Below are 24,060 nucleotides of genomic sequence, written 5' to 3'. Positions count from 1 at the left end.
CCAGTTAAAATGGCTAAAATCAAGAACTCTAAAAAAAAACAGATGCTGGAGGGGATGTGGACAGAAGGGAACCTTATGGCATATGCATAGTCTTTTAAGGAAACTCCATACTGCTTTCTAGAGTGGTTAAAAAAGTTTACACTCCCACCAACCATGCAGTACGGTTCCCTTTTGGCCACATCCCTTCTAGCATCTGTTGTTATTAGATTTCTTGGTTATAGCCATTCTATCTGGGGTGAGGTGGAATCTCAGTGTTGTCTTGATTTGCATTTCTTTTATGGCTAGAGAGTTTGAGCATTTCTTCATGTGTCTATTGGCCATTCTTATTTCCTCTTCAGAGAAACCTCTCTTTAAGCCTTTAGCCCATTTGTTAATAGGGTAGTTGTTTCTTTGAGGCTCTGTTGTTGGGGGATTTAATTTTTTGAGTTCTAAGTATATTTTAGATATGATACCCTTGTCTCTTGTATGGCTAGTGAAGATCTTCTCCCAGTTCATGGGCTTTCTATTGATCTTGCTAGCTGTGTCCTTTGCCTTGGAGAAGCTCTGCAGTGTCATGCAGTTCCATTTGTCCAAACTTTCTTTGATTTGTTATACTTCTGGGTCTTTATTAAGAAAATTTCGGCCTGTGACAAGAAGCCCTAGAGATGATAGGGGGAAAACAAAAGAGGCGGTAACAATGCTGGCTATGAAATGTACTCATTACCCTACTCATTTAACTGTAAACCCTCCGTACAACATTTTTAAAATAAAAAAAGAAAAGAAAAAATAGAATAAGGAAGACCTTAACAACTTGAAAGTAAAATGACTGACTGATCAATTGATAATTCCTCTGTGATGCCTAATTTTGCAGAGAAGTTTTCTGTCCCACATGAGATAGATAGAAGTGAAGGCAAATGTCTTGAAAGTTGAAAACCAGATCATAAAGGGCATTGTGCCTCCTTCCTAATTTTCGGATCGGACATTCTTCAGGATGCCAACTTGACTGGGTGTGAAGATCAGCCTGTGCATAACCCCATGAATAAAGAAGTGAAACCACCTTCCAGCATCTGGCACCAAGTTTCAGGCAGGGCAGTGATCCTCATTAAAAATGGGGCCTTCTAACCAGGTCAAACCTGTAGACAAGTGAAGCTAGGAAATGCTCTCTACAGAGGTTTTGCCATAAGCAATATGTTTTAATCCACTAAGTTTGAGTCAACTTTATTAGTGATAGAACCACTGCTTAATGTGTTTACTTGGTTTGACATTAAAAGAATAATGGATGTCCTCATGTTTGTTTTGTGTGGTCCTTTAATATTTAAAGTAATCCTTAACTTACCTGATCTTCTATTCATTCAGACTCAGTTGACTGATGGAAGGATACACATTCTACTTGGTTAAATAGTGGTTACTTTGAAACTTTAAAACTGATGTGACTTTAAACTGACATTGTAGGTCAGTGGTAGAGTATGTGTCCAGCATGTAATCCATGCACTAGGTCCTGCTTAAGTAGATACTTTTAAACACTAGGTTAAATTCTGAATACTCATAGAAGACTTAATCTTTAATTAGTGCTAAAAGACTGACAAGTTCTTTTAAAAATGACTCTGGCCAGGAACTTGTAGCTTTTGTTTGTACTCCTAGCCACTCAAGAGGTTGAGAACTGAGGACAGCAGTTTGAATCCAGCTTGGACAGTAAAGCCCATGCAATTCTTATGTCCAAGTAACCATGAAAAAGCTGGAAATGGAACTGTGGCTGAAGTGGTAGAGCCCTATCCCTGAGCAAATATGCTCATGGATAGTACCCCAAGCCCTGAGTTCAAACCCCATGACCGGTTAAAAAAAGCAAAAGCAAAAGTGCCTCTGAATAAGGCATATGGCAGGCACTGCACTTGACACACATAATTCAACTTGTAGTCTAAAAGGAGAATGTTTTAAATGACTCAGTTCATTCTCCATATATACATTCAAAGAAATTTCAGCTACCTTGACAGTATAAATTTTGTGAAACACAATCAAATTTTATCTACACTTTTTTTAAAGTCACCTTTTTCATTTGCCTGCTGAAAATATTTTCTTAATTCTGAAAAAGTAGCAAGTCACTATAATGTCGAACTTAAATGTTATCTTTACATAGATGCACTTTATCAAGCAACATAGTGGTGAAAAACATAGCTTTTAGACTACAAGAAGGAAAAGCCAAAGAAATACTTAGTTGAAAAGTAAAGCACTTTACACATGAGTAACCAATATAAATAGCTCTTCAGAACTGAAGCATACTGTTATATAGTTAATTAAATTACTCCTTATGTTATCATTCAGCTTTTTAAATGAATTTCCTGACAGAGATGGGGTACTTGATATGAGAGACATCACTTTAAATGTAATCCAAAACTCTTTTTTTCTTTTTGTTTTGGGGGGGTGGTAAGTGGTGGGACTTGAACTCTGGGCCTGGGTGCTGTCCCTGAGCTTTTCAGCTCAAGAAAAGCACTCTAGCATTTGAGCCACAATGTCACTTCCTTATCCAAAACTCTTAATGTATTGAAAATAATTAAAAGTATATGATTCTCCTACTACATTCAGGCATCTTCAGAAAGAATTTCATATTTAACTTATATGATAAATAAGAGTTGAATATGGAGCCTATAATTTTGGGGTTTATGTTTAGTTATAAATAAAAAAGAACAGAATATATTTATGGTATATTATGGAGTAAATTAGGTTTTTCACAAGATTCTACATGTGAAATAAAAAAGTTTTTAATCCAAACTATTGATTCTATGCCAGTCAACTGTGGATAAAATATTTACAGTATGTTTATTTTAAAAACAAAAATACTACATAGAGAATTTTTATGGGAGAATCAAATTATAGATTATCAGAGATTACATAAATAATGTAGTATAATTATAAGTAGAAAAGTTTATAAATTATTTGCAAGCATCTTTGTTATCACTAATAATCAAAGACTATATCTCATATAAAAATTAACTAACTAAGATTGTGCAATTATTTGCATACATACCCATGCAATACCCACTTCTGGTAGTAGATATATTAAATTCAACATAGGAAAATTTTTTTTTTATTGTCAAGGTGATGTACAGAGGGGACACAGATACATAAGTAAGGTAATAAGTACATTTCTTGTCAAACTTGTAACCTCTTCACTCATTTTTCTCCTAATTTTAAAATTTTCATCATAGAGGAACTTCATTTCTTTGATTAAGTTAATTCCTAGGAATTTACAAAAGGAGTTGCTTTCCTGATTTCAGTTTTACTCTTGTCATTATTGGCATACAGTAAAGCCATTGATTTTTGAGGGTTAATTTTATACACTACTACTTTGCCAAAGTTTCAGATCAGTTTGAGTAACTTGGGAGTGAAGTCCATGGAATTCTTTAAATACAAGATCATCTGCAAAGAGGGAGAGTTTTACTTTATCTTTGCCTATGTGGATCCCCATTTATATTTGCATCTTGCCTTAGGCTTTTTAATACTAAGTTGAAGAGAAGTGGAGAAAGTGGACATCCTTATATCATTTCTGAATTCAGAGGAAATGGGTTTAGCTTTTGGTCATTAAGTATTAGGCTAGCTGTAGTTTTGTCATACATAGACTGTACTCTATTGAGTAATGTTCATGGATTCCTAATTTCTCCAGCACTTTCATCATAAAGGGTTTTTGGATCTTATCAAATGCTTTTTCTGCATTTATTGAAATGATCATAGGATTCTTAGCCTTGCTTTTATTGATGTGATAAATTATATTAATTGACTTGCATATATTGGACCAGCTTTTCATCCCTGAAATGAATCCTGTTTGATCATAGTACATGAATTGTTGAAGTCAATTGGACAGAATTTTGTTGAGAAGTTTTGCATTGATGTTCATCAAAGGAACGGGTCTATAGTTCTCTTTCTTTGATGTGTCCCTGCCTTGTTTTGGGATGAGGGCTACTCTGGCCTACAAAGAGTCTGGTAGTGAGCTTTCACTTTCAAGTATATTGACGTGTTGGAGGAGTTTTGGTGTGAGTTATGCTTTGAAGGCCTTGTGGAATTCAGCTGTAAACCCATCTGGTCCTCGGCTTTTCTTTGGTGGGAATTCTCTTATTGCTCTTTCTATTTTAAGGCTTGATGTGGATCTGTTAAGTTGGTTTAAATCTTCTTGGTTTAGTTTGGGCACATCAATATTTGCTAGAAATTTGTCCATTTTTTCAAGATTTTCAAATTCTTTAGCATAAAGGTTTCAGAAGTATTCTTGTATAATGATCCGAAACTTGGTTATTTCTGTTGCGATATTTTCATTCTCAACTCTGATTTGCTTATTTGGGTGTGTTGTGCTTTTTTTTTTTTTGGTCAGTTTTGCTAAAGAACTGTCAATTTTCAATTTTGTTAATTGTTTCAAAGAACTAACTCTGTTTTGTTGATTTCTTTTATCCTGTTTTTGGATTGTGATTCATTTAATTCTGATTTAATTTTTGTTATTTGTTTCCATCTACTGGATTGGGGTTTGTCTTGTTGCTCTTTGAAAAGGAGCTTCAAGTGCATCATTAAATTGTTGTTTTGTGATCTCTCCAATTTGTTGATGTAGCAATTCAGCAATAAATTTTACTCTGAGCACTGCTTTTGATGTGTCCCAGAGGAGCTGGTAATTCGTATGTTCATTTTTGTTAAATACCATGAACATTTGAATATCCTTTCTGCTCTTTTCCATGACGAACTGGTGTGTTGTTCAGTCTCTTTTCTTTGGTGGCTTTTGTTGCTGAGTTCTAATTTTATTCCCTTGTTATCTGAGAGGATGTAGGGCATAATTTAAATGTTTCTGAATTTGGACAAATTTGCTTTGTGACCTAAAATATGGTCTATTTTGGAGAATATTCCATGTGCTGCTGACAACATGCATTCTGATATTGCTGGGTGAAATATTCAGTAGATGTCTGCTAAGTCTAGTTGGTCTATGCAGTTGTTTAGATCTGCGTATTCTATGTTGAGTTTTTGTTGGGTTATTCTATTCAGCTGGGAGAGTGGTGTGTTAAAATCACCAAAAGTTAATGTCTTTAGATCTATGTGTTTTTAGGGAAAGTAGTATTTCTTCAATAAATTTGAATGCTCTGGTATTTGGTAAATAAATATTTAAAATTGTTATATCCTCCTGTAGGAAAGATCCCTATATTAGTATGTAATGTCCTTCTTTCTCTCTTCTTGCTAATGGTTTTTTGTTTTTGTTTTTTTTGTTGGTCACAGCACCAGTTCTGATTTTCTGATGGTTTATTGGAGATAAGAGTCTCATGGACTTTCTTGCCTGGGCAGATTTTGAACTGAGATCCTCAGATCTCTGCCTCCTAGTAGCTAGGATTAGAAGTGTGAGCCACCAGCACCCTGCTCTTCTCACTAATTTTAATTTGAAGTCTATTTTATCTGATATTAGGATTGCAACTCATGCCTGGTTATGGGGGCTGTTTGCTTGATAGATTTTGTTTCAGCCTTTCACTTTCAAAATATGTTTGTTTTTGTGGGCAAGGTGTGTCTCTTGAAGGCAGCAAGTCAAAGGATCTTGCTTTTTAATCCAGCTAGATAAACTATGTTGCTTAATTGGAGAGGTAAGCCATTAATATTGAGTGCTAGGATTGAGAAGTATTCCTGCCATATTTTCCACCTTCTTAGGGGCTGTGCTCACTGGGTTCTTGCTATGATAATCTTATTCTCTGTTTGGGAGCTGATTCTCTGCCTTTATCATGCTCTTCTTGGTTTTCTCTGAGGCATCTGTAAGTACCTTTTACAATGGTGGTTTGGCGGAGATTGTTTCGATTTTTCTTTTCTATGAAAGGTTTTTGTTCGTGCCCTGGTTATGAAGGATAGTTTAGCTGAGTACACTATTCTTGGTTGATAGTTGTTCTTTAGGACGTGGCATACAACCTTTCAGACTCTTCTTGCTTTCATGGTCGCTGCTGAGAAATCTGTAGTTATGCATATTCGTTTTCCTTAATAGGTGATTGCTTTTTTTCCCCCCTGATAGCTTTAAGGATCCTTTCCTTGGTGTCTATTGATTCTGTGCAGATTACACTGCTATGATGGGATATCCTGTTCTGGTCTGGTGTTTGGGGTTCTAAAGGTGTCTTGCATCTGAATGGACTTATCTTTTTGAATGTTTGTGAGGTTCTCTGCTAGGATTCTGTTATATAAATTTCCTAGTCTTTTAGCTTCTGCCTCTAGGCCTTCCCATTAGCCTTAAATTAGGCCTTCTGATGGTGTCTTCTATCTGTTGAAAGGATTTACCATATTTCTTGGATTTGAATACTTGCTCGTTTTTTCTCTATACCATCTAAACTATCTTTAATACAAGATATTTGATCTTCTGCATTATCTAACCTACTGTTAAGACTTTCTACTTTATTTTTTATTTCTTTTACTTCTAATTGGTCAGATTTGATGGCTTCAATTTCTTTTTTTGAAGCTTTGTTTTAGACTTTGCATGTGCTTCTTTACCTCCTTGATTTGGTTTTCAGTGTTGACTCTCAAATCCCTTATTCAAATGGCTATATTTCTTTTTTTTTTTTTTTTTTGGTCAGTCATGGGCATGAACTCTGTGCCTGGGAGCTGCCCCTCAGCCCTTCAGCTCAAACCTAGCACTCTACCACTTGAGTCATAGTGGCACTTCTGGCTTTTTTCTGCTTATGTGGTGCTGAGGAATCAAACCCAGAGCCTCATGCATGCAAAGCAAGCACCCTACCACTGAGCCATCTTCCCAGACAGAAAGGGCTATATTTATTTTGATACTTTTTCCTTGTTTTGGAATTCATTCAACTTTCTGCTTTTTTTTTATTATGAGAATACCTACAGAGGAGTTACAATTACATGGACAAAATAATGAGTACATTTCTTATCAAGTATTGTTACCTCCTCATTGTTTCTCCTTCCCATCCCTTCATTGAACTTTCTGTCTGTGGATTTCATGATTTCCTCTATTACTCTTTGGTTAGCTTCATCATGCTCATACATTGCTTCTCATGCTTACAGAACCCTGTGTAGGCTTAAAGTTTTTTCATTTATCATGTTTACCAGTGGTATTTGTAGAGCATTTTGAGAATTTTCTTCTGGGATTTTTATCTTGAGATGAGCTTGTCTTGCCATTTTTCTTGTGTTTCTACTGCTTGTTCTGCCCATTTGGGTTTGAAAACAAAACTGAATCCCTGCTAGAACACCATTTTAAGGCAAGTGTCATCCAGAGCACTGTTGTTGCATACATTTTTTGACATATTCAAAATGAGTACAGATACAGTCAATCTTAACAACCAACCACTAGGGATTTATGGAGTAAGAAAATCAAAGAAGGAGCCAGGGGACCAGAAATTAGAGGTATAGCAAGAATTGTGAAGAGAAAATAACATTAGAGGAATGTAGGCAGAGAAAGAAGACAGGGAATAAAACTAAGACATAAATTCAGAGAGAAAAAGAGGTGAGAAAAAAGGAGAAGAAACAAAGAGAAAATGACAAATAAATAAAAAAATTAAATGATAAACTTAAAAAATTATATATGTATAAAGAAATAATATTACAATTAAACGAACTAAGATTTCCAAATTGTGAATTAAGTAATTGATGTCTGTATTAAGTATCCACACAATGAAGGAAATCCCCAATGGCTAAATATCTGAGGATGAGCAGAACAGCAATTAAGTAGAGAATAAAAAGATAGAAGACTGGGGCTTGGAGGGTGGTTCAGTAGTATAGTGCTTGCCTTGCATGCATGGGGCCCTGGGTTCAATTCCTCAGCACCATATACACAGAACAAGCCAAAAGTGGCACCTTAGCTCAAGTGGTAGAGCGCTAGTCAAGTTGAAGAGCTGAGGGACAGCACCCAGGCCCAGATTTCAGGCCCTATGACCGGCAAAAAAAAAAAAAAAATCAAAAGGGAAAAGGGAAAAAAAGAGAAAAAAAGAAAAAAATGTAGAATTAAAAAAAATTAAGCAGAAAGAAGAATTCTTTGATTTATTTGAGGGCTCTTGTGTCTCCATTGTGTCCATAGCCAGTCTCTTGATAGAGCCTCTGATTTGCTTCTGGTGTTTGGTTTTCCTGTGGTTTAGTTGGTTTCTCAACTCAGTTTGTTTTAGCGGGCAGAAAGATGCTCTGGCTTTTAGGTCTTTATGACCCTCCTCCAAGACTTGTTCAGTGGAAGGATGATCTTCTTTATGTGTCACACAAGAGGGAGATGACTGTGAGGGTGCTTGAATGTTGTGGTGTGTCTGTAATCAGTAGCTTTTCTCTGAAGGGCTAGCTCCTGAGAAACTCTTTTGGCCCAGCCTGGAGCTCCTCTTAGCTTTTATGCAGTATCTAGTTTTGATTTTTTTCTTTGTTTTTTAAACTCTTGTAGCTTGGAGAGCTGCCAAGCCACCTCTGGCTCGGTTTATCCAGTGAACAAAGTCAACCCATCCTGGGTGGAGCTTCCTCCACCTGGGAAGGGCAACTTCCTCCTGGGTGGAGCTGAGTCCTTATGGTCAGGTTCCTTTGCTCTGTAGAAAAATGTCTCTGCAGTGTCTGCTTCTAAGGCCTGAGTTATCTGCTAGTTGTTCTAGCCTGGTCTTTGCCAGTAGCGAAGATTGAATTCATCTCCTCTGGTGGGGAAATGAGCTACTTTCCAAATGCTGTTTTGTGAGAAAGAGTGGGAATGTCTTGTGGGGTACTCGTACCTTTCCTTTGCTTTCTAGAAGTCAGTGATCTACATCCTTCTGTGGTCAGCAGGATGAAGATTTCTGCTCTTTGTCAGTTCATGCTGTCACTGAATAGAAGCCATTCTCACTCCATTTCTGGTGTCTTTGTCACAGGTTCTTTTGGCTGCTATGGTGGCAGAGGCAGCCTCTGCTACTGCTGCTGTCACCTGCGTGTGCGCAAATCTGTCTCCATAAACAGGCTGCCTAAATTTTTCCTCTCTGGTCAAACACTTTCTACTATGATGGCTCATTTGGTGTTACACTTTAGCCTTGGCTTCTTTTTTTTTTTTACTGGAACACTAAAACTGCTTTCTTTTTAAGAGTTAGCCTGTAGATGCTACTCTGCTATCTTCCTTCCCTCATAATTTTAATTTTTAAGTAAGTGTATTATGTTGTAAATTTTATGGATATGTAACATTTTATGTAGTAATATAACTCTGTGTGAGTAACGTTGTTTGTAACATGTTACATATTTATATATTATGTACATATTGCATAAGGAAAATGTTCTTTTTATGTCTGTCCTGAAGCTTGAACTCAGGGCCTGGTCACTGTCCTTGAACTTTTTTTGCTCAAGGCTAGCACTTTACCACTTGTGCTACAGTGACACTTCAAACTTTTTACGCTTATGTAGTATTCAGGTATCAAACCCAGGGTTTCATGCTTGCTACACAAGCACTTGACCATTAACTCACATTCCCAGCCCAGAAAATGTTCTTATTATGAATATTTCATATGATATTTCATATTTAATAAGATATTCAGAAAACACTGAAAGTACAAGGAAATACACATGGCTGTTATTGTTATTAATTTTAAAGTGTATTTCAAATTTTAGCGAGATTCAATTTTGTACATCGAATGATGTTCTAATGGAGTTAATATGAATTTTTCTACTCATCCTACTTCTCACCCACCTGCTTGCTTCCTGTTCCATACAGTTTCCTCTTCCTTGATGTTCTTCCTCCTCTTCCTTCTCCCCTTTTTCTCATATTTTAGTTCCTCCTCTTATTCCTCTCCCTTCTCCTCTTGTTCTCCTTCCTTTACTGAGTTTATATATGATGCAGAGTTTCCTGCAAGTTTGGCAAATGCTCTTATTAAACTATATACAAAGTAAACTTTGTATGCAATTTTTAAGCTATAGATTATCTGCAAAACTTCCATTGGATTAGGAACCATTGGCTTAGGAACCATTGCTTTTATGAACAAAAGTTTCCATCTATTTGTTTTTAGTAAAATGCTTTCTTGGATCACTATATTTTTATATTTTAATATATCACCAAGCTATTACACTTCAGGTTATTGTAAATAAATGTTGTTTTGGATCTTTTTTTCTTATACAATGAACATATATAATTTTAGAAATTTATTTGCGTTTCCCCTAACAGATCTGTCCTGTTGAATTTATGCACAATTAAATTTTTGTGATTTGCTATTATTCATTCATTCATTCATTCATTATTTCTGCAGTATTGGGGATAAAAAAAACTCAAGGTCCTACATTTGGTAGGCAAACATTGCTGCATTTGACATATTTTCCTAAAGCCTATTTATTTGGCATTTATTTTCAGAAAAGGCATCTCTAACTTTGCCTGTGCTACCCTTAACTCCTGCCTGTATCACTTAAGTAGCTGAAATTTCAGGAATGTTCATATGCTTGTCTTTATTTTAACTTGTAGTAACATTTGTTTATATATATATATATACATAATGAGTTATACATCTTATTAAAAATTAATTTTCAATTAACAAATCACATATTCTATTTTGCCTTTACATTTACTATTAATATTTAAATGTTAAATGTGTTTTGAACTGGGAAGGTGGCTCAGTGGTTGAGTGCTTGCGTTGCATGCATGAGGCCCTAGGTTCGAATTCTCAGCACCACATAAGCAGAAAAAGCCAGAAGTGGTGCTGTGGCCCAAATGATAGAGTGCTAGCCTTGAGCTGAAGAACAGCTCTCAGGCCCATAGTTCAGACCCTACAACTGACAAGAAAAAAAAAGTGTTTCTTTAGTTCCCTTATCACTATGCATTGCACTTAATGAGAAATTAGGCATTTTTTTTCACATTCGTTTATGTTGATGGTTTCTCATTTGACAAACTATTGTGATATTTTAGATAAATTCTTTGTGTATCTACAAAGTTATTCTTTTACTCCAGGAGAATACACACACACACACACACACACACACACACACACACATCTATCTATCTATCTATCTATCTATCTATCTATCTATCTATATATATACTTTTAATATTCTGGTTAATTTTGCTATATTTTATTTAGTTTGGCTTATCAATAAGACCATGCTATAACTTCTTCTGTTCCTCTACATTTATCAGGTATAAATATTAGTTTTGTGGGTTTTATAAGCAGTACTTCCATCTTGAGCTACACAAAGTACAATCAAAATTAGTGATTTCTTAAAAATTAATGATTATTTTTCATAAATGCTCAGACTTTAGGGATGTCTCATAAAAATATTTTACTTGATATGATTGCTATTTTAATTCAATTGAGTTTGAAAATTTTTATTTCCTTGTACATTTTATGTTATCTAGATCATTTTTAAACTATAATAACTATAACTATTCATTCTTCTCTTCTTTCTTTATTCCATCCCCTCTTGTTATCTCTCTCTTTCTCTCTTTTTACCCAAAGATGCTTTTGCCTTAAAGTGTAGAAATTCAGTCTCTCTATTACATTTTGTTTAAAATCATTTGTGTATCCATTTTGAGTTCTTTGTTATAAATTTTATCTATTGTAGTTATAGGGTTTTTTTTGTTTATTTTTCAGTATTGGAGTTTGAACACTGGGTGCTGTCCCTCAGTTCTTCAGTTCAAGGCTAGTACTCTACCACTTGAGCCACAGTGCCACTTCTGGTTTTCTGAGTGGCTTATTGGAGACAAGAGTCTCACAGACTTTCCTACCTTGGCTGGCTTTGAACCATGATCCTCAGATCTCAACTTCCTGAGTAGCTGGTGCCTGGCTATAGTTGTTATTTTTAATAAACAACTTTAAAATAAATTAGGTAGTTTAAATGTTTATATTTTTGCCTGTGTGTTTCATTGTCTTCAAATACTTAAAGAAGCACAGCTCTTTGGAATATCAGTAGAAAATAGAGTGAGGGTTATCTTTCGTAGTTCAATAATCAATGTCTGAATTTTACCTAATCTGAAATTAATTCTGCAAGCCTTGTGTGTTGGTATGTCTTCATAAATGTTTTCTTGTCTTAAAATGTCTTGGTCCATATTCTGAATGTCTTCAGTTCTTTAAAATAGCTGTTCTTTGACACACTACTAGGATCTTTTTCCTCTATTTCCTCAATTTATACACCTGGAAGTCCAAACTCTATAATCCTCCCAGTAAATTCTCATGTATTTTTCAAACTTTAAACAATTCTCTCATTCCCCCTAGTTCCACTGCTATGATTAGTCCATTCGGTAAAATCATATTTCTGTATTCCTCTATTATATAACATTAGATTTGTAATTGTAATAATCTGAACATCTATTTTCTCTGAACCCAAGTATAAGTTCTATCAACAGATATGTTGCGGTCTGATCTAATTTTGGAAGGTTGAAGCACTGATGACCATGTCTATCTAACTAATTCTGGAAACTCATTTATTGCTCACTAACAAAGGATTGTAAATTTGAGTACACATATGCCTACCTACCTGTTTCTAGAAATAAGAAAAATTATGATCTTTAAATCTGGCCCTCATTCTTAAGCCAATAAATGGAAATGTTTTTTTATCATAAACAAGTTCTCCAGCCTCATCAATTGTATTCCCCAAATATAAGACAGAATTGAAATTGTCTACACTTGTTAATGATGTTTTTGGCTGATAAACCTTACTCAGGTTTTTCTCAGGTACAGGTCTCCATAGCGTATCTTGTAGTTCTATGTGGGCTTGTCAAGCTAGGGCACCACCATCATAATGAAGCTGGCCTGTACTTTACCTCTGTCCTTCAATGACAGACATACTTCTTGACCAATGAGCTAAAACTTGAAATCTGATTCTCCTACCTCTTGTAGATAGGGTTTTCATTATTGCCTACAGCTTCTACATGATAATAAGATCTGTCCTTTTATCATTTAAATATATTTGACTAGTAAGGATGTTCAGAGAGCCCATATTATATACATGAATACATTGTGGAATGATTGCTATAGTGAAATGCAGTGTCCATAATCAACATTACTCATGAGGTCACAAGACCTGTCTGTTTCATAACTGAATGGTTGAACTACCTTCATATTTGTTCCAAGGACAATGCAGCCAATAAGAACAGTGCCGCCAAATGTATTAGAGTAATGCATACACCATGCATATTTAAACAAATATTGTTAATACAGAAAAAAACAGTAGAACAGGTAAAAGCACCAAAATGGGCACTTTCAATATTTATCTAGGAAAGAAGTACAGTAGGTCCTGGAACTGAATAACTTGTTCTTAAGCCTCAAGTAAAAAGAGTAGAATGCCGTTCTGATCAGCTTCATACATAGGGATTCAGTTTAAAAATAACATGGCTAGAAAATCCAGTTATTAGATGTATATAAAACTTTCTAGTAGCTACATTTTCTTCATATTTAAATTGCTTAGCTTTGTTGTTGTTGTTGTTTGTTGTGGGGATTGAACTCTGGGCCTGGGTGCTGTCCCTGTGCTCTTCAGTTCAAGGAGAACAGTTTACCGTTTGATCCACAGTGCCACTTCTGGTTTTCTAGTGGTTTATCAGAGATAAGAGTCTCACAGACTCTGGGCTGGCTTTGAACCATGATCCTCAGATCTCAGCTTCCTGAGTAGCTAGGTTTACAGGTGTGAGCCACCAGCACCTGGCAAATTGCTTAGCTCTTAAAACACAGGCTTTTTGTTACTCTGAATTATAAAACGTTTTATATATGTATGTATATATATATATATATATTGACATGTACTATGCTATGTACATATATAATGTGTATTATACTAGTTTGCTAAGCTAGCATAGTACAGTTGTACCACCCCTCCAACCTGTATGTCTTCCTTCTTTCCCTCCCTCCCTCTGTCCCTCCCTCCCTCCCTCCTTCCTTCCCTTCTTCCTTCCTTCCTCTCAGTCTCTCTCTCTCTCTCTCTCTCTCTCTCTCTCCCTCTTTCTTTTTCGTCAGTCATGGGGCTTGAATTCAAACCTTGGCCACTGTCCCTGATTTTTTTTGCTCTACCACTTTGTGCCACAGCTCCACTTTCAGTTTTTAGGTTGTTAATTGGAGATAAGAGTCTCACGAGGGGCTGGGAAGGTGGTTCAGTGGTAGAGCGATTGCCTTGCATGCATGAGGCCCTGGGTTCGATTCTTCAGCACCACATAAGCAAAAAGAAAAAAAGCCAGAAGTGGCACTATGGATCAAGTGGTAGAGCACTAGCTTTGAGCTGAAGAGCTGAGGGACAGCACCCAGGCCCAGAGTTCAGGCCTCACGACCGGAACCCCTCCCACCCCCCCCAAAAAAAAAAAGAATCTCACAGACTTTCCTGCCTTGGCTGGCTTTGAACTGTGATTTTCAAATTTCAGTCTCCTAAATAGGTAAGATTAGAGGGTTTAGCCATCAGCACCCAGCTCCATGGTTATTTTAAAGAAAGAGTCTTGCTTTTCACTGGGGCAAACACACCTGAGTTGCAATCTACTTACTTTTAGGTTTTCTATTGCTGGCATTACAGGAGCACTTTATCTTCTCAATCTCAGCCTCCTATGTAGTTGAAGAAGATCGGCACCTAAAGCAATAGCCAAACTTGTGATGAGTTGAGAAGGGTTCTCACAAACTTTTTCTACCCTAGTTAGCCTTGAGTCTCAATGCTCCCATTCTTATCCTTCAACAGCTAAGATTACAGACAGGAGCCATGGGCATTGGCTTATGTACTTCTCTCCTAAAACTTAAACTATTTACTTAATCCATATATAGCTTTTACTAAACAAGTATTCATTGAAATAGGCAAGATGTATTTAAATCTATTTTCCTTTGGTCTAGTTTAAAATAGTAAATGCATATGATATTGAAAATAAGCATATTTTGTTTTAGCCTGTATTTTCACTTCTGCTTCAGGGAGCAAAATTAAACATTATGAAGAAAGAGCATTGTAGTGTGATTGCTAGGAACTGAAAAAGATTGTAACTTCTCTATTAGTGACTTTTAAATAAATTGTCAACTAAATGAATATTTTTTACTATTATTTGTTCTAAGATGAATTTAACACATTTACTTGATATTCTGTTATTTTCAATGAGGCATAAAGTATTCTTTATTACCATTATGATCCTAAAGAGTAATTTGTTACTTTAAGAAATGCATCAACAGTATTATTACCAGGTTCCAATAGATTTTTTTTGTTTTAGTGCCTCTTTTTATTATTATCCATTGCTTTTGTTTATTATACCTCTTTTTATTATCTTTAGTTTTCCACTTATAAATTTAATATTCATACAGCAGTTTACAAATATAATGCATCATAATCAATGTCATCTCTTTCAATATTCTTACTCATCCCTCTCCTACCCATCCCATTCCTTGCTCTTAATTTTGTAAGATATACATTGAATTCTTGACTGCATTCTCCCACTCTTTTCCTCTTTATTCATCTACACCTTTCCCCTTGACCCCACTTTGCCCCTTTCAAGTACCTGCTTGTTGAACTTTCACTTTCTACTTCTAAGGAATTACACTATGTCAGTTCTACCTTGAAACTACCATGTTTTTGGTTAATTTGTATACACTTACATGCTGTCCAATATATTTATTTACACATTTATGAGTTTAATATAGCTTCCACTGTTTGGTTTTGTTAATACCTTGTTGAAGACATTGTTAACTGCATTTACATATATGTTCTCTATCACAGATTGTGACATCTTTGAAAGATATTTATATTAGTACTTAGCTAAATGTCTCTTTATTCATTTTTCTTTCTACTCTTTGTTTTTAACATGCTGCAGTAGCTAACATACTATGGAGAGAAGAAGGTACTGTATTCAATATTTTTTAACATTACTGTGATAATTTTGCTTGATTTTATTAGATTTTTTCAGTTCTTTTTGTATTTTTATTTATCAGTAATTTTAATAATTAGCTCATTCTTTTCAATTTGATTAGTAATTCATTTGATTATAATAGCTCTTGTAAAAACCAGCTATTAAATATTTTTATCATCAGATTAGTTATTAATATATAACCAGAAAGTTTTTATCATAGTATATTGAAATGCTTTTTGAAAGTATAAAGTCAAAACAAAGTCAAAGTCTACCTAATTAATCATAATGCTTAATTTTTCCTTGAAACAGAGTGTTCTTGTAAATACAGTATAAAACAAAATATAATTATTTTCAATATCATATGCATTTACTATTTTCAACTAGACTAAATGAAAATAGATTTAAATACATCTTGCCTATTTCAATGCATACTTCTTTAGTAAAAGCTATACAGGGATTAAGTAAATAGTTTAAATTTTAGGAGAGAAGTACATAAGTCAAGTACTGGTGACTCCTGCCTGTAATCTTAGCTGGTTGGAGGATAAGAACCTTGAGGTTCAAGGCTAACATAATTTATATAATAAACCCATATTAAGTTAAAAAATGAATAATTATAAAGCCAATCATCTGATCAAAGGAATATAATAAATTACCTTAGACATGGGTCACAAAATATGAAGGACATTGATTCAAATGTAGTTTCCAGCACTAAAGAACATAAGAAAAATGACCAGTTTCTTAATGTCATAATCTTTTCTCAAAAATGAAAATAAGCACTGTTGCTACTGGTTCCTTAACTGAAGCCACTACTCAGTAAATGATATCCAGTGCCATTTAGTATTGCAATTTTTATTGTTTCCCACATTTAATCTCAACAGCTAGGGGGAAAAAATCTAGTCTGAGTATTCAAACTGTTTATCCATTGTATTTTTATTAAATTCTTAGAATAAAGTACCCATGAGTAAGCGATAGACCATTTTCACAGTCTATCCCTGACAAACATATCCACCTCTTACAGCTTTTCTACAAGATCAGATTTGTTCCTCCACGTGTCTCAGAAGCTCAAAGAATTTGACTGTGACACTTAAGTTCTCAATGAGAATTTAGCAAGTTTTTTTCATGTTATCTTTGTGATGAAAGTCACAGATCTAAACAAAGAGATCATGTTCTACAGATCTGTATTTGATAGTTATTAAGAAAAAATGTGGGGTTGGGAAGGTGACTCAGTGGCAGAGCACTTGCCTTGCATGCCTGAGGCCCTGGGTTCGATTCCTGAGCACCACATAAGCAAAAAGAAAAAAGCTGGAAGTGGTACTGTGGCTCAAGTGGTAGAGCGCTAGCCTAGAGCTGAAATGCTGAGGGACAGCACCCAGGCCCAGAGTTCAGGCCCCATGACCGGCCCCCCCCCAAAAAAAGAAAAAAATGTGTGAGTTTATTTTACCTCATGAACCAGGTGCTTATAAAACGATGGACTCTGTCTACACAATGCTGTTATGAGAGAATTAAAAACATGTGAAACAAATCCTCATATATTTTGACTTTAAAAATGCCATAAATATTATTTCATGATATAACTTTCAGTGCACAATTTATAAAAATTCAAGCCACTCAAAAATAGAGGAAGTCTTCATATTAATTAAAATCCCATTGAGATTTATTATTTACAAACATTTTTCCTTAAGCATTTTGATAAATGCCATGAATATTATTACTTCAATTCAGTTCAGTAATCATATTCTTGAATCAACAATAAAATGTAAAAGAAATCAATTAAAATCCACTGAAGTGTATTACTTAAAATAATTTTTTATGTGCCTGGTGGCTAATACCTGTAATCCTAGCTGCTCAGGAGGCTGAGATCTGAGATTGTGGTACAAAGCTAGCCTATGCAGGAAAACTCCGTGGCACTCTTATCTCTAATTAACCACCAGAAAATTGAAAGTGGTGCTGTGGCTCAAGTGGTTGAGCTCTCGCTTTGTGATGAAGAGCTCAGGGACAGTGCCCAAGCCAAAGTTCAAGCCCCATGACTGAAAAAAAAAATCATTTTTATTTAACTATTTCTTCTTTTAGTCTTTCAGTATATTTCAATTAGTATTCTCTGGTAATGAAAAAGATCCTTTTTTGCTGATTTTATTTGTTATATACTTTAGAAAAATATCACTATTTAATATGTTTGGTAAAAATAAGTATTTATAAGAATATCCTTAGAAAAATATTAACTTTTCTTATTTTGTGAATAATTATGTTCAAATTAGTGTGTTGCTTCTTAAACAAAATTTACAATAGACATGATTTTGCTTCATAGACCTCTGTAAACTGATTTCCATCATGCCATAATTACAATTAAAATTAAACACATATACTGGTGGTATAAACAGTGACTAGAAATAGTGTATAAGTTTGAGAAATCAGTAAAACACCAATTATGTATAATTACTTCATGAACATAAGTAAAACATTAGTTGACTAAAGCTTCCAATAAAAATTCTATTACCATTTTTGAAAAATAGAATAGTAACATATACAAAGTTTATATTTTGAAAAATGTATTTCCACTCTATTCTTTTTTTTTACATTTGTGTGTTTGTGTCTCTTCTGTTGTCAGAAGTAACTTTTTATTTAGCGGTTTTTTGGTTTCTGTCCTTTATGTAAATTTTTCTGAATTTGGGGGAGGGAAGGAGAAGCACAGAAACAGTGGGACAAAGGGTGAACAAATTCAGCAGAGATACTATACATTATGTTGTAAATTAACTATACAACTTGAGGGAAGGAAGAGGTTGGAGAGAAAAGGCAGTGAGAAAATGAGAGGGGGGATGACACTGTTCAAAAAGAAATGTACCTGACATATGTAATTGTAATCTTTCTATACATCACCTGTACAATGAAAGTTAAAAAGGATGGCTTTAATAATGCCAGGTTAAAATTAGATTAAATATTGTGAAATCATTTAAAAGACAAAAGTATCAGAACCTAGCTTAGACAAGAGTTTATAACTTAAATATATCTCACTGAGATATATTTTACTTATCACATCAATATTTATGCTTAAACTAGAGTATCCTCTAATCTGATTTTCATTTTTTTCCTACTTACGATCGTTGCTTAAACCAGTAAAAATTAATGTTAAAGGAGGAAATATCTTACCCATTTATTGATAATTATCTTTTTATTCTTTATTATTATCTATAAGTAGTTGTAAACAGGAGTTGAAATTGAAAATTTTCTTAAAGAATCCATTAACTACAAAACATTTTGAAAACTTTGAAAATTCAAAGATAAATAAGATTTGATAACTGCCTTAAAGCAGTGTAAATCAAAGCAAGTAATTTAATATAGCATTTTAAATACAGACTTATATAATTTCATATGTAAATTAATAATACTTTCTAATGTTTATACCAGATAATCAGTGTGAGTTTATGAATAAATCCAACTTAATAACAAGTGTTTATGTTGATGAGTTATTCACTCATGTTATTCACTCAAAAGTACTGTTATAAAATAATATCAATATTTCCCAATATATCTAGTCTGAGAGACTCTACTTACGGATAAATAACGCCTATATGTGTGAGTGTATGTGTGCTTGTGTGTGTGTGTGTGTGTGTGTGTTACTGGTAACTAAATGCAGGTCTTGTTTCATGAGCACAGCATACTTTAGTTTGAGTTGATATAAAGGCACTACTGATGTGTATGACATGATTTTACTTTGTTTACAAATACATTTTGGGTTCCAAATAAAGAGAAAAAGATTGAAAACATTCATGAGCCAAAAATCTATCCGTGTTGAGTTATTCAAGATACAAATTGCAATGAATACTGTCTAGTATTCTGTAGATGAAAACAAGAATTTCTCATATGTAGAAACACTGCACATTAAAATACATAACATAATGTGAAGATTTTGCACAACACCAAAACTTACTTAATATCCTTAATTACCAAATCACATCAAAGAATTATAACTTGGTATTGTCTATAATTCTAAATCATAAAGTAATGACAATTTAAGTCAGTGGAGGAAAATATCAGCATAACATCTTTTGTGATTAATTTAAATATGTACCAAATTATTAAACATCAACCAAATTTTACTGAGGAAACCTGTGAAATAATTATGCTGTTTATAAGTAATATTACAATGAAATAAACAGAGAACTGTTCTATTCTTAAGCTTCTTTCCAAGATAAGAATGTACATTGTGGTCATTTTTTTCTTATTCATTACATTTATTAGAACATTAGAAAATCTTCTGGGTAGTACTTTTATTGGAAGAATTACTGGAAGTAATTCTTTATGTTTTCCATTTGTATAAAAAGAAAGACATGGCAAATAAACTAAAAGGCTCGCAAGAAAAAAGATAAATTATAGAGTATTTCTAGAGCCACTGTACTTCAGGAGATTAACAATTGACCTGGAAACAACAAGGTACATGTGCCTGTCTTTCATTCATCACTGGGTGAGTACAACATAAAATTACATGATCTTCAAACTTTAGTTCCAGGTTCTCCTTTACAGTTTTAAATCAGATTTACAGCTTAATGAACTTTTGTTGCAGTTGGTTACTTTTGTTAGTATTTACATATTAGAAATTAAACAAACATTAAAATATGTATTAAATTGTTAAAAATGTATAGAGATTATAAGTATAATTCAGTGTTAGATCTTGTGCTTAGGATGTAAAACTCCCTGGGATCAATAACTAGGAAGGAAAAAGGAAAGAAAGAAAAAGAGAGAAAGGAAAGAAGAAAGGAAGGAAGGAATGAAGGACGGAAGGAAGGAAGGAAGAAAGGAAGGAAGGAAGGAAGGGAGGGAGGGAGGGAGGGAAGAAGGGAGGAGGGAAGAAAGAAAGGAAGTGAAGGGAGGGAGGGAGGGAAGGAAGGAAGGAGGGAGGAGGGAAGGAAGGAGGGAGGGAGGGAAAGAGGGACAGAGGAAGAGAGAAAGAAAGAAGGAAAGAGAAAGAGAAGAAAGAAAGAAAGAGAGGGAAAGAAAAGGAAAGAAAGCAAGAAGGAAGGTAGGAATGAAGGAAGAAAAGAAGGAAGAAATGAAGGAAAGAAACAAGGAAAGAAAGTGAACTATATTAAGCCTACTACATTTTGCCATGAATATCATATTATATTTTAAAGATACATTTTCAATAATAATTAGACAACTCTCATTCCAAATCTTTTAGCTAGGGCTTAACAGTAGTGTTGGATTTCTATATCTAATACTACTCTGAGGAGTTGTAACTTCTCACATGTATTATACTTTTGGTAGCCTGTGAAAAACTGCACTCTGAATATAAGAATGAGAAAGAAAATGTGAATGATATCTGAGCACTTTTATAATAATAGTTTTGACTTAGCAGGCCTCTTGGGTAGATCATATCTGAAAGATACTACAAAGTCAATATTTTCACAGAATCATGGATTGTAAGAAAACAAGACTTAAAATCGGATATCACAAAAATTTAGCATAGAAAATCAAAATTAAAAAAACTAAAAATTGCCTTGAGGTAAAATGGGAAGAACAATCAAATTAGGACTGCTTACCATTTTACTAGTTGCTTTGAACCAGAAAATTTTCAAACTAGAGATATCAGCCATACAAATCATGACAGTTCCTGTTTGTTAAACTCTTCCCGGATGGCAGTCATTCTGCTGTTTGCCCTGTTGAACATTAAATTCTTACTAATTCTGCATGCCATAAATGTAATTATTTTGTTTTTAAAAATATTTATTATTTTTATAGAGTTGATATACAGAGGGGGTTCAGTTGCATGAATCAAGTAAAGAGTCATAAGTAAAATTCTTTTTGAACCATGTCTCCCCATCCATCACTGTCTCCTGGTTCTTACCTCCTGTCCCCACCCACAAGACATACAGTTCATTTTCCACATAATGTCTAGTGAGTATTACTGTTATATTTGTTCACCTTCATTCAACTTTTTCTGTGCCCTCCCTCACCCTATTAAATACAAACAAACAAGTAAACACACTGAATGATTAAAACATATATATGCATACACACTAGGAAATGAAAAATTATATAGAACTCTACACATTCACCAACTGAGACAGGAGGATTTATGTAGGAGGATTTATATAGTAGCTCTGTGTAGATGATCGCATAAAATAATATTCTATGCAATGAGCTGCAAGAAATGAACGCAAGAGACATTTTTAGTTGCCCTTGTTGCTATTTTTGTTTTCTTGTCCTTTTGCCTTGTTTTTTAATTTGTTTATGTAAGTGTATTTTTTATATCCAAGTATATATAATGTAGGGAAACAAGCCCAAGGCTAGTTGACATTTCCCTGATTTAAAAAAAAGTGGGCTGATTTGCCTCAGATCTCTTTGAATAAGAACAAAGTTCACCTTTCTACCTCTTTCTCTGATCGCACTTCTCAGAAAAAAAATAATAGTTCATAGTAACTTACATATTTGCATGCACAAATATTTTGTTTTCTTTTTACAAAAGTCCCAATTGAAAATGTGTGGGAGTCATCAATTTCCAACATCTCTATCATAAGTCAGTTTATATTACTCTGTGCTGGTACTAAGTTTGCATAGGTATATTATTATTACAGAAAAAAATAAGCACATCTGAATGATAGGAAGTTCTGCTAGGATCCACACCAATCTTTTAGGAACAGAGTATGACTCGCAAGAAAATAAATGGAAAAATATGACAGTCTTGTGAGTGAGGGCAGAAGAATTAACAAGTTCTTTAATGACATGGATAAGATTTTATTTCATAAGCAAGGTAATGAATATATAAATATCTATTTTATAATTATACATTAATAAATACAATCACATAGTGAAAAGAAAATAGGAAACAAATGAAAACAGAACAGAACCAAACATGGATAATGGTATTTGGGTTCACGTGTAACTTTTTAATCTAGAACTAGTTTATGCTTTATAAAATGCTGATGTGTAATTCATAATTTAAACGCAAAACATAGGCTCTCAACCTAAAAGAGTGATTTATATTTATGAAGTGGTTTCTAAAGGAATCATTGCTCAGAACTTTCACTGATGCAACTAATCTTACACGACTCGCATGGAGCATTGTATGAAAATATGGTAAAGAAGAATGAGAGACAGAAATGTTTTCAGAAGCTTTGAATAAATTTGAATTATGAATACTGATTTTAAACACTTTCAAATTTGTGATTGCAGGCTGACTTTGAGAGGTGGTAAGACAAGAGCACTTATGTTCATTCAGACATCCCATATCTGAATGGGATGTCTGAATGAACATAAGTTCATTCTGAAGAACAGACCATGATATGGCTTGATTATGTTCATAAGTTATAATAATAACATATATTATTATGAAATAAAAACATCAGACTGGTAGTTATTAATGTTCAACTTGTATGTGTTTTAAGGTAATTTCACTTGTAGGTTTACTGATACAAGTCAAAATTGTTTTGATTATGAACATTGACTACCTTTTGGGAGTGGAATATGTATAGTTGAAGTGCCTGGCTACCAAGCATGAGGACCTGTATTCAGCCACAAAGATACAGGAAAAATAGATAATTCAAACTTTAGTTCATGTCATCTCTGTTAATGTTCAAAAATACTACATTTCTGGATAGGCACAGATGGCTCACGCCTGTAATCCTAGCTACTCAAGAGGCTGCAAATCTGGGCATTCTGATTCGAAGCCAGCCTGGGCAGAAAAATTTATGAGACTATTATTACTAAAAAGGCCAGAAATGGAGCGGTAGCTCATGTGGTAGAGAACTGGTTTGAGCAAAATGAGTTCAGGGACAATACCCAGGCCCTGAGTTCAAGTAAGTGGACGGGCACGAAAAGACTATGAAGAAGAAAATAAGAAGATGGAAGAAGAGAAGGAGGGGGGAGCAATAGGAGGAGGAGGAGAAGCAGGAAGGGAAGAGGGAGAGAGTGGGGGAAGAAGGATAGGGGGAAGGTGGAAGAGGAAGGGGAAGAAGAAAGAGGAAGAGAAGAAGGAAAAGAGGAGAAGGAGGAGGGGGAGGAGGAAGGAGGATGAGTAGGAGGTGAGGGGGAGGAGGAGGGGAGAAGAAGAGGAAGAGGAGGGGGATGAGGAAGGGCTACAGGGAAGGGGGAGGAACGGGGGAGAGTGGGAGGAGGAGGAAGGGGGAAGAGGGATAGGGAAGGAAGGGGGAGAGGAGGAGAAGAAGGAAGAGGGGGAGAGGAGGAGGAGGAAGGGGAAATAGAGGGAGGAGGAGAAAAAGGGAGAGGGGGAGGAAGAGGAGGAAGAAGTAGGAGGAAAGGGGAGGGCGGAGGAAGGAGAAGGAGGAGGAAGGGAGAGAGTGAGAGGAGGAAGAAGGGGAGCAGGAGGAGGAAGGGGAAAGAGGGGGAGGAGGAGGAGGGGAAGGAGGAAGAACAGG

General features: G+C 34.8%; 1 protein-coding gene across 3 annotated transcripts in view; it reads left to right on the top strand.

Moving 5' to 3' along the window:
- Fstl5 (follistatin-like 5) overlaps positions 1-24,060 on the top strand; it is a 790,918-nt gene that overhangs the window by 641,412 nt on the left and 125,446 nt on the right. For 2 of the 3 annotated variants that reach the window (XM_013031833.1, XM_013031834.1), the window contains exon 10: positions 15,656-15,682. The exons of the other annotated variant lie outside the window; for it this stretch is intronic. In XM_013031833.1, coding sequence (XP_012887287.1) covers positions 15,656-15,682 — 27 coding nt within the window. The remainder of the gene's footprint in view (positions 1-15,655; positions 15,683-24,060) is intronic. 3 annotated transcript variants of the gene reach the window in all.

This window comes from Dipodomys ordii, unplaced genomic scaffold (genome assembly GCF_000151885.1).
Source record: "Dipodomys ordii isolate 6190 unplaced genomic scaffold, Dord_2.0 Scaffold145, whole genome shotgun sequence".
Classification (NCBI taxonomy): Eukaryota; Metazoa; Chordata; class Mammalia; order Rodentia; family Heteromyidae; genus Dipodomys; species Dipodomys ordii.
Note: the sequence above shows the minus strand (reverse complement) of the source record. Positions and strands in the feature narration are given on the sequence as shown.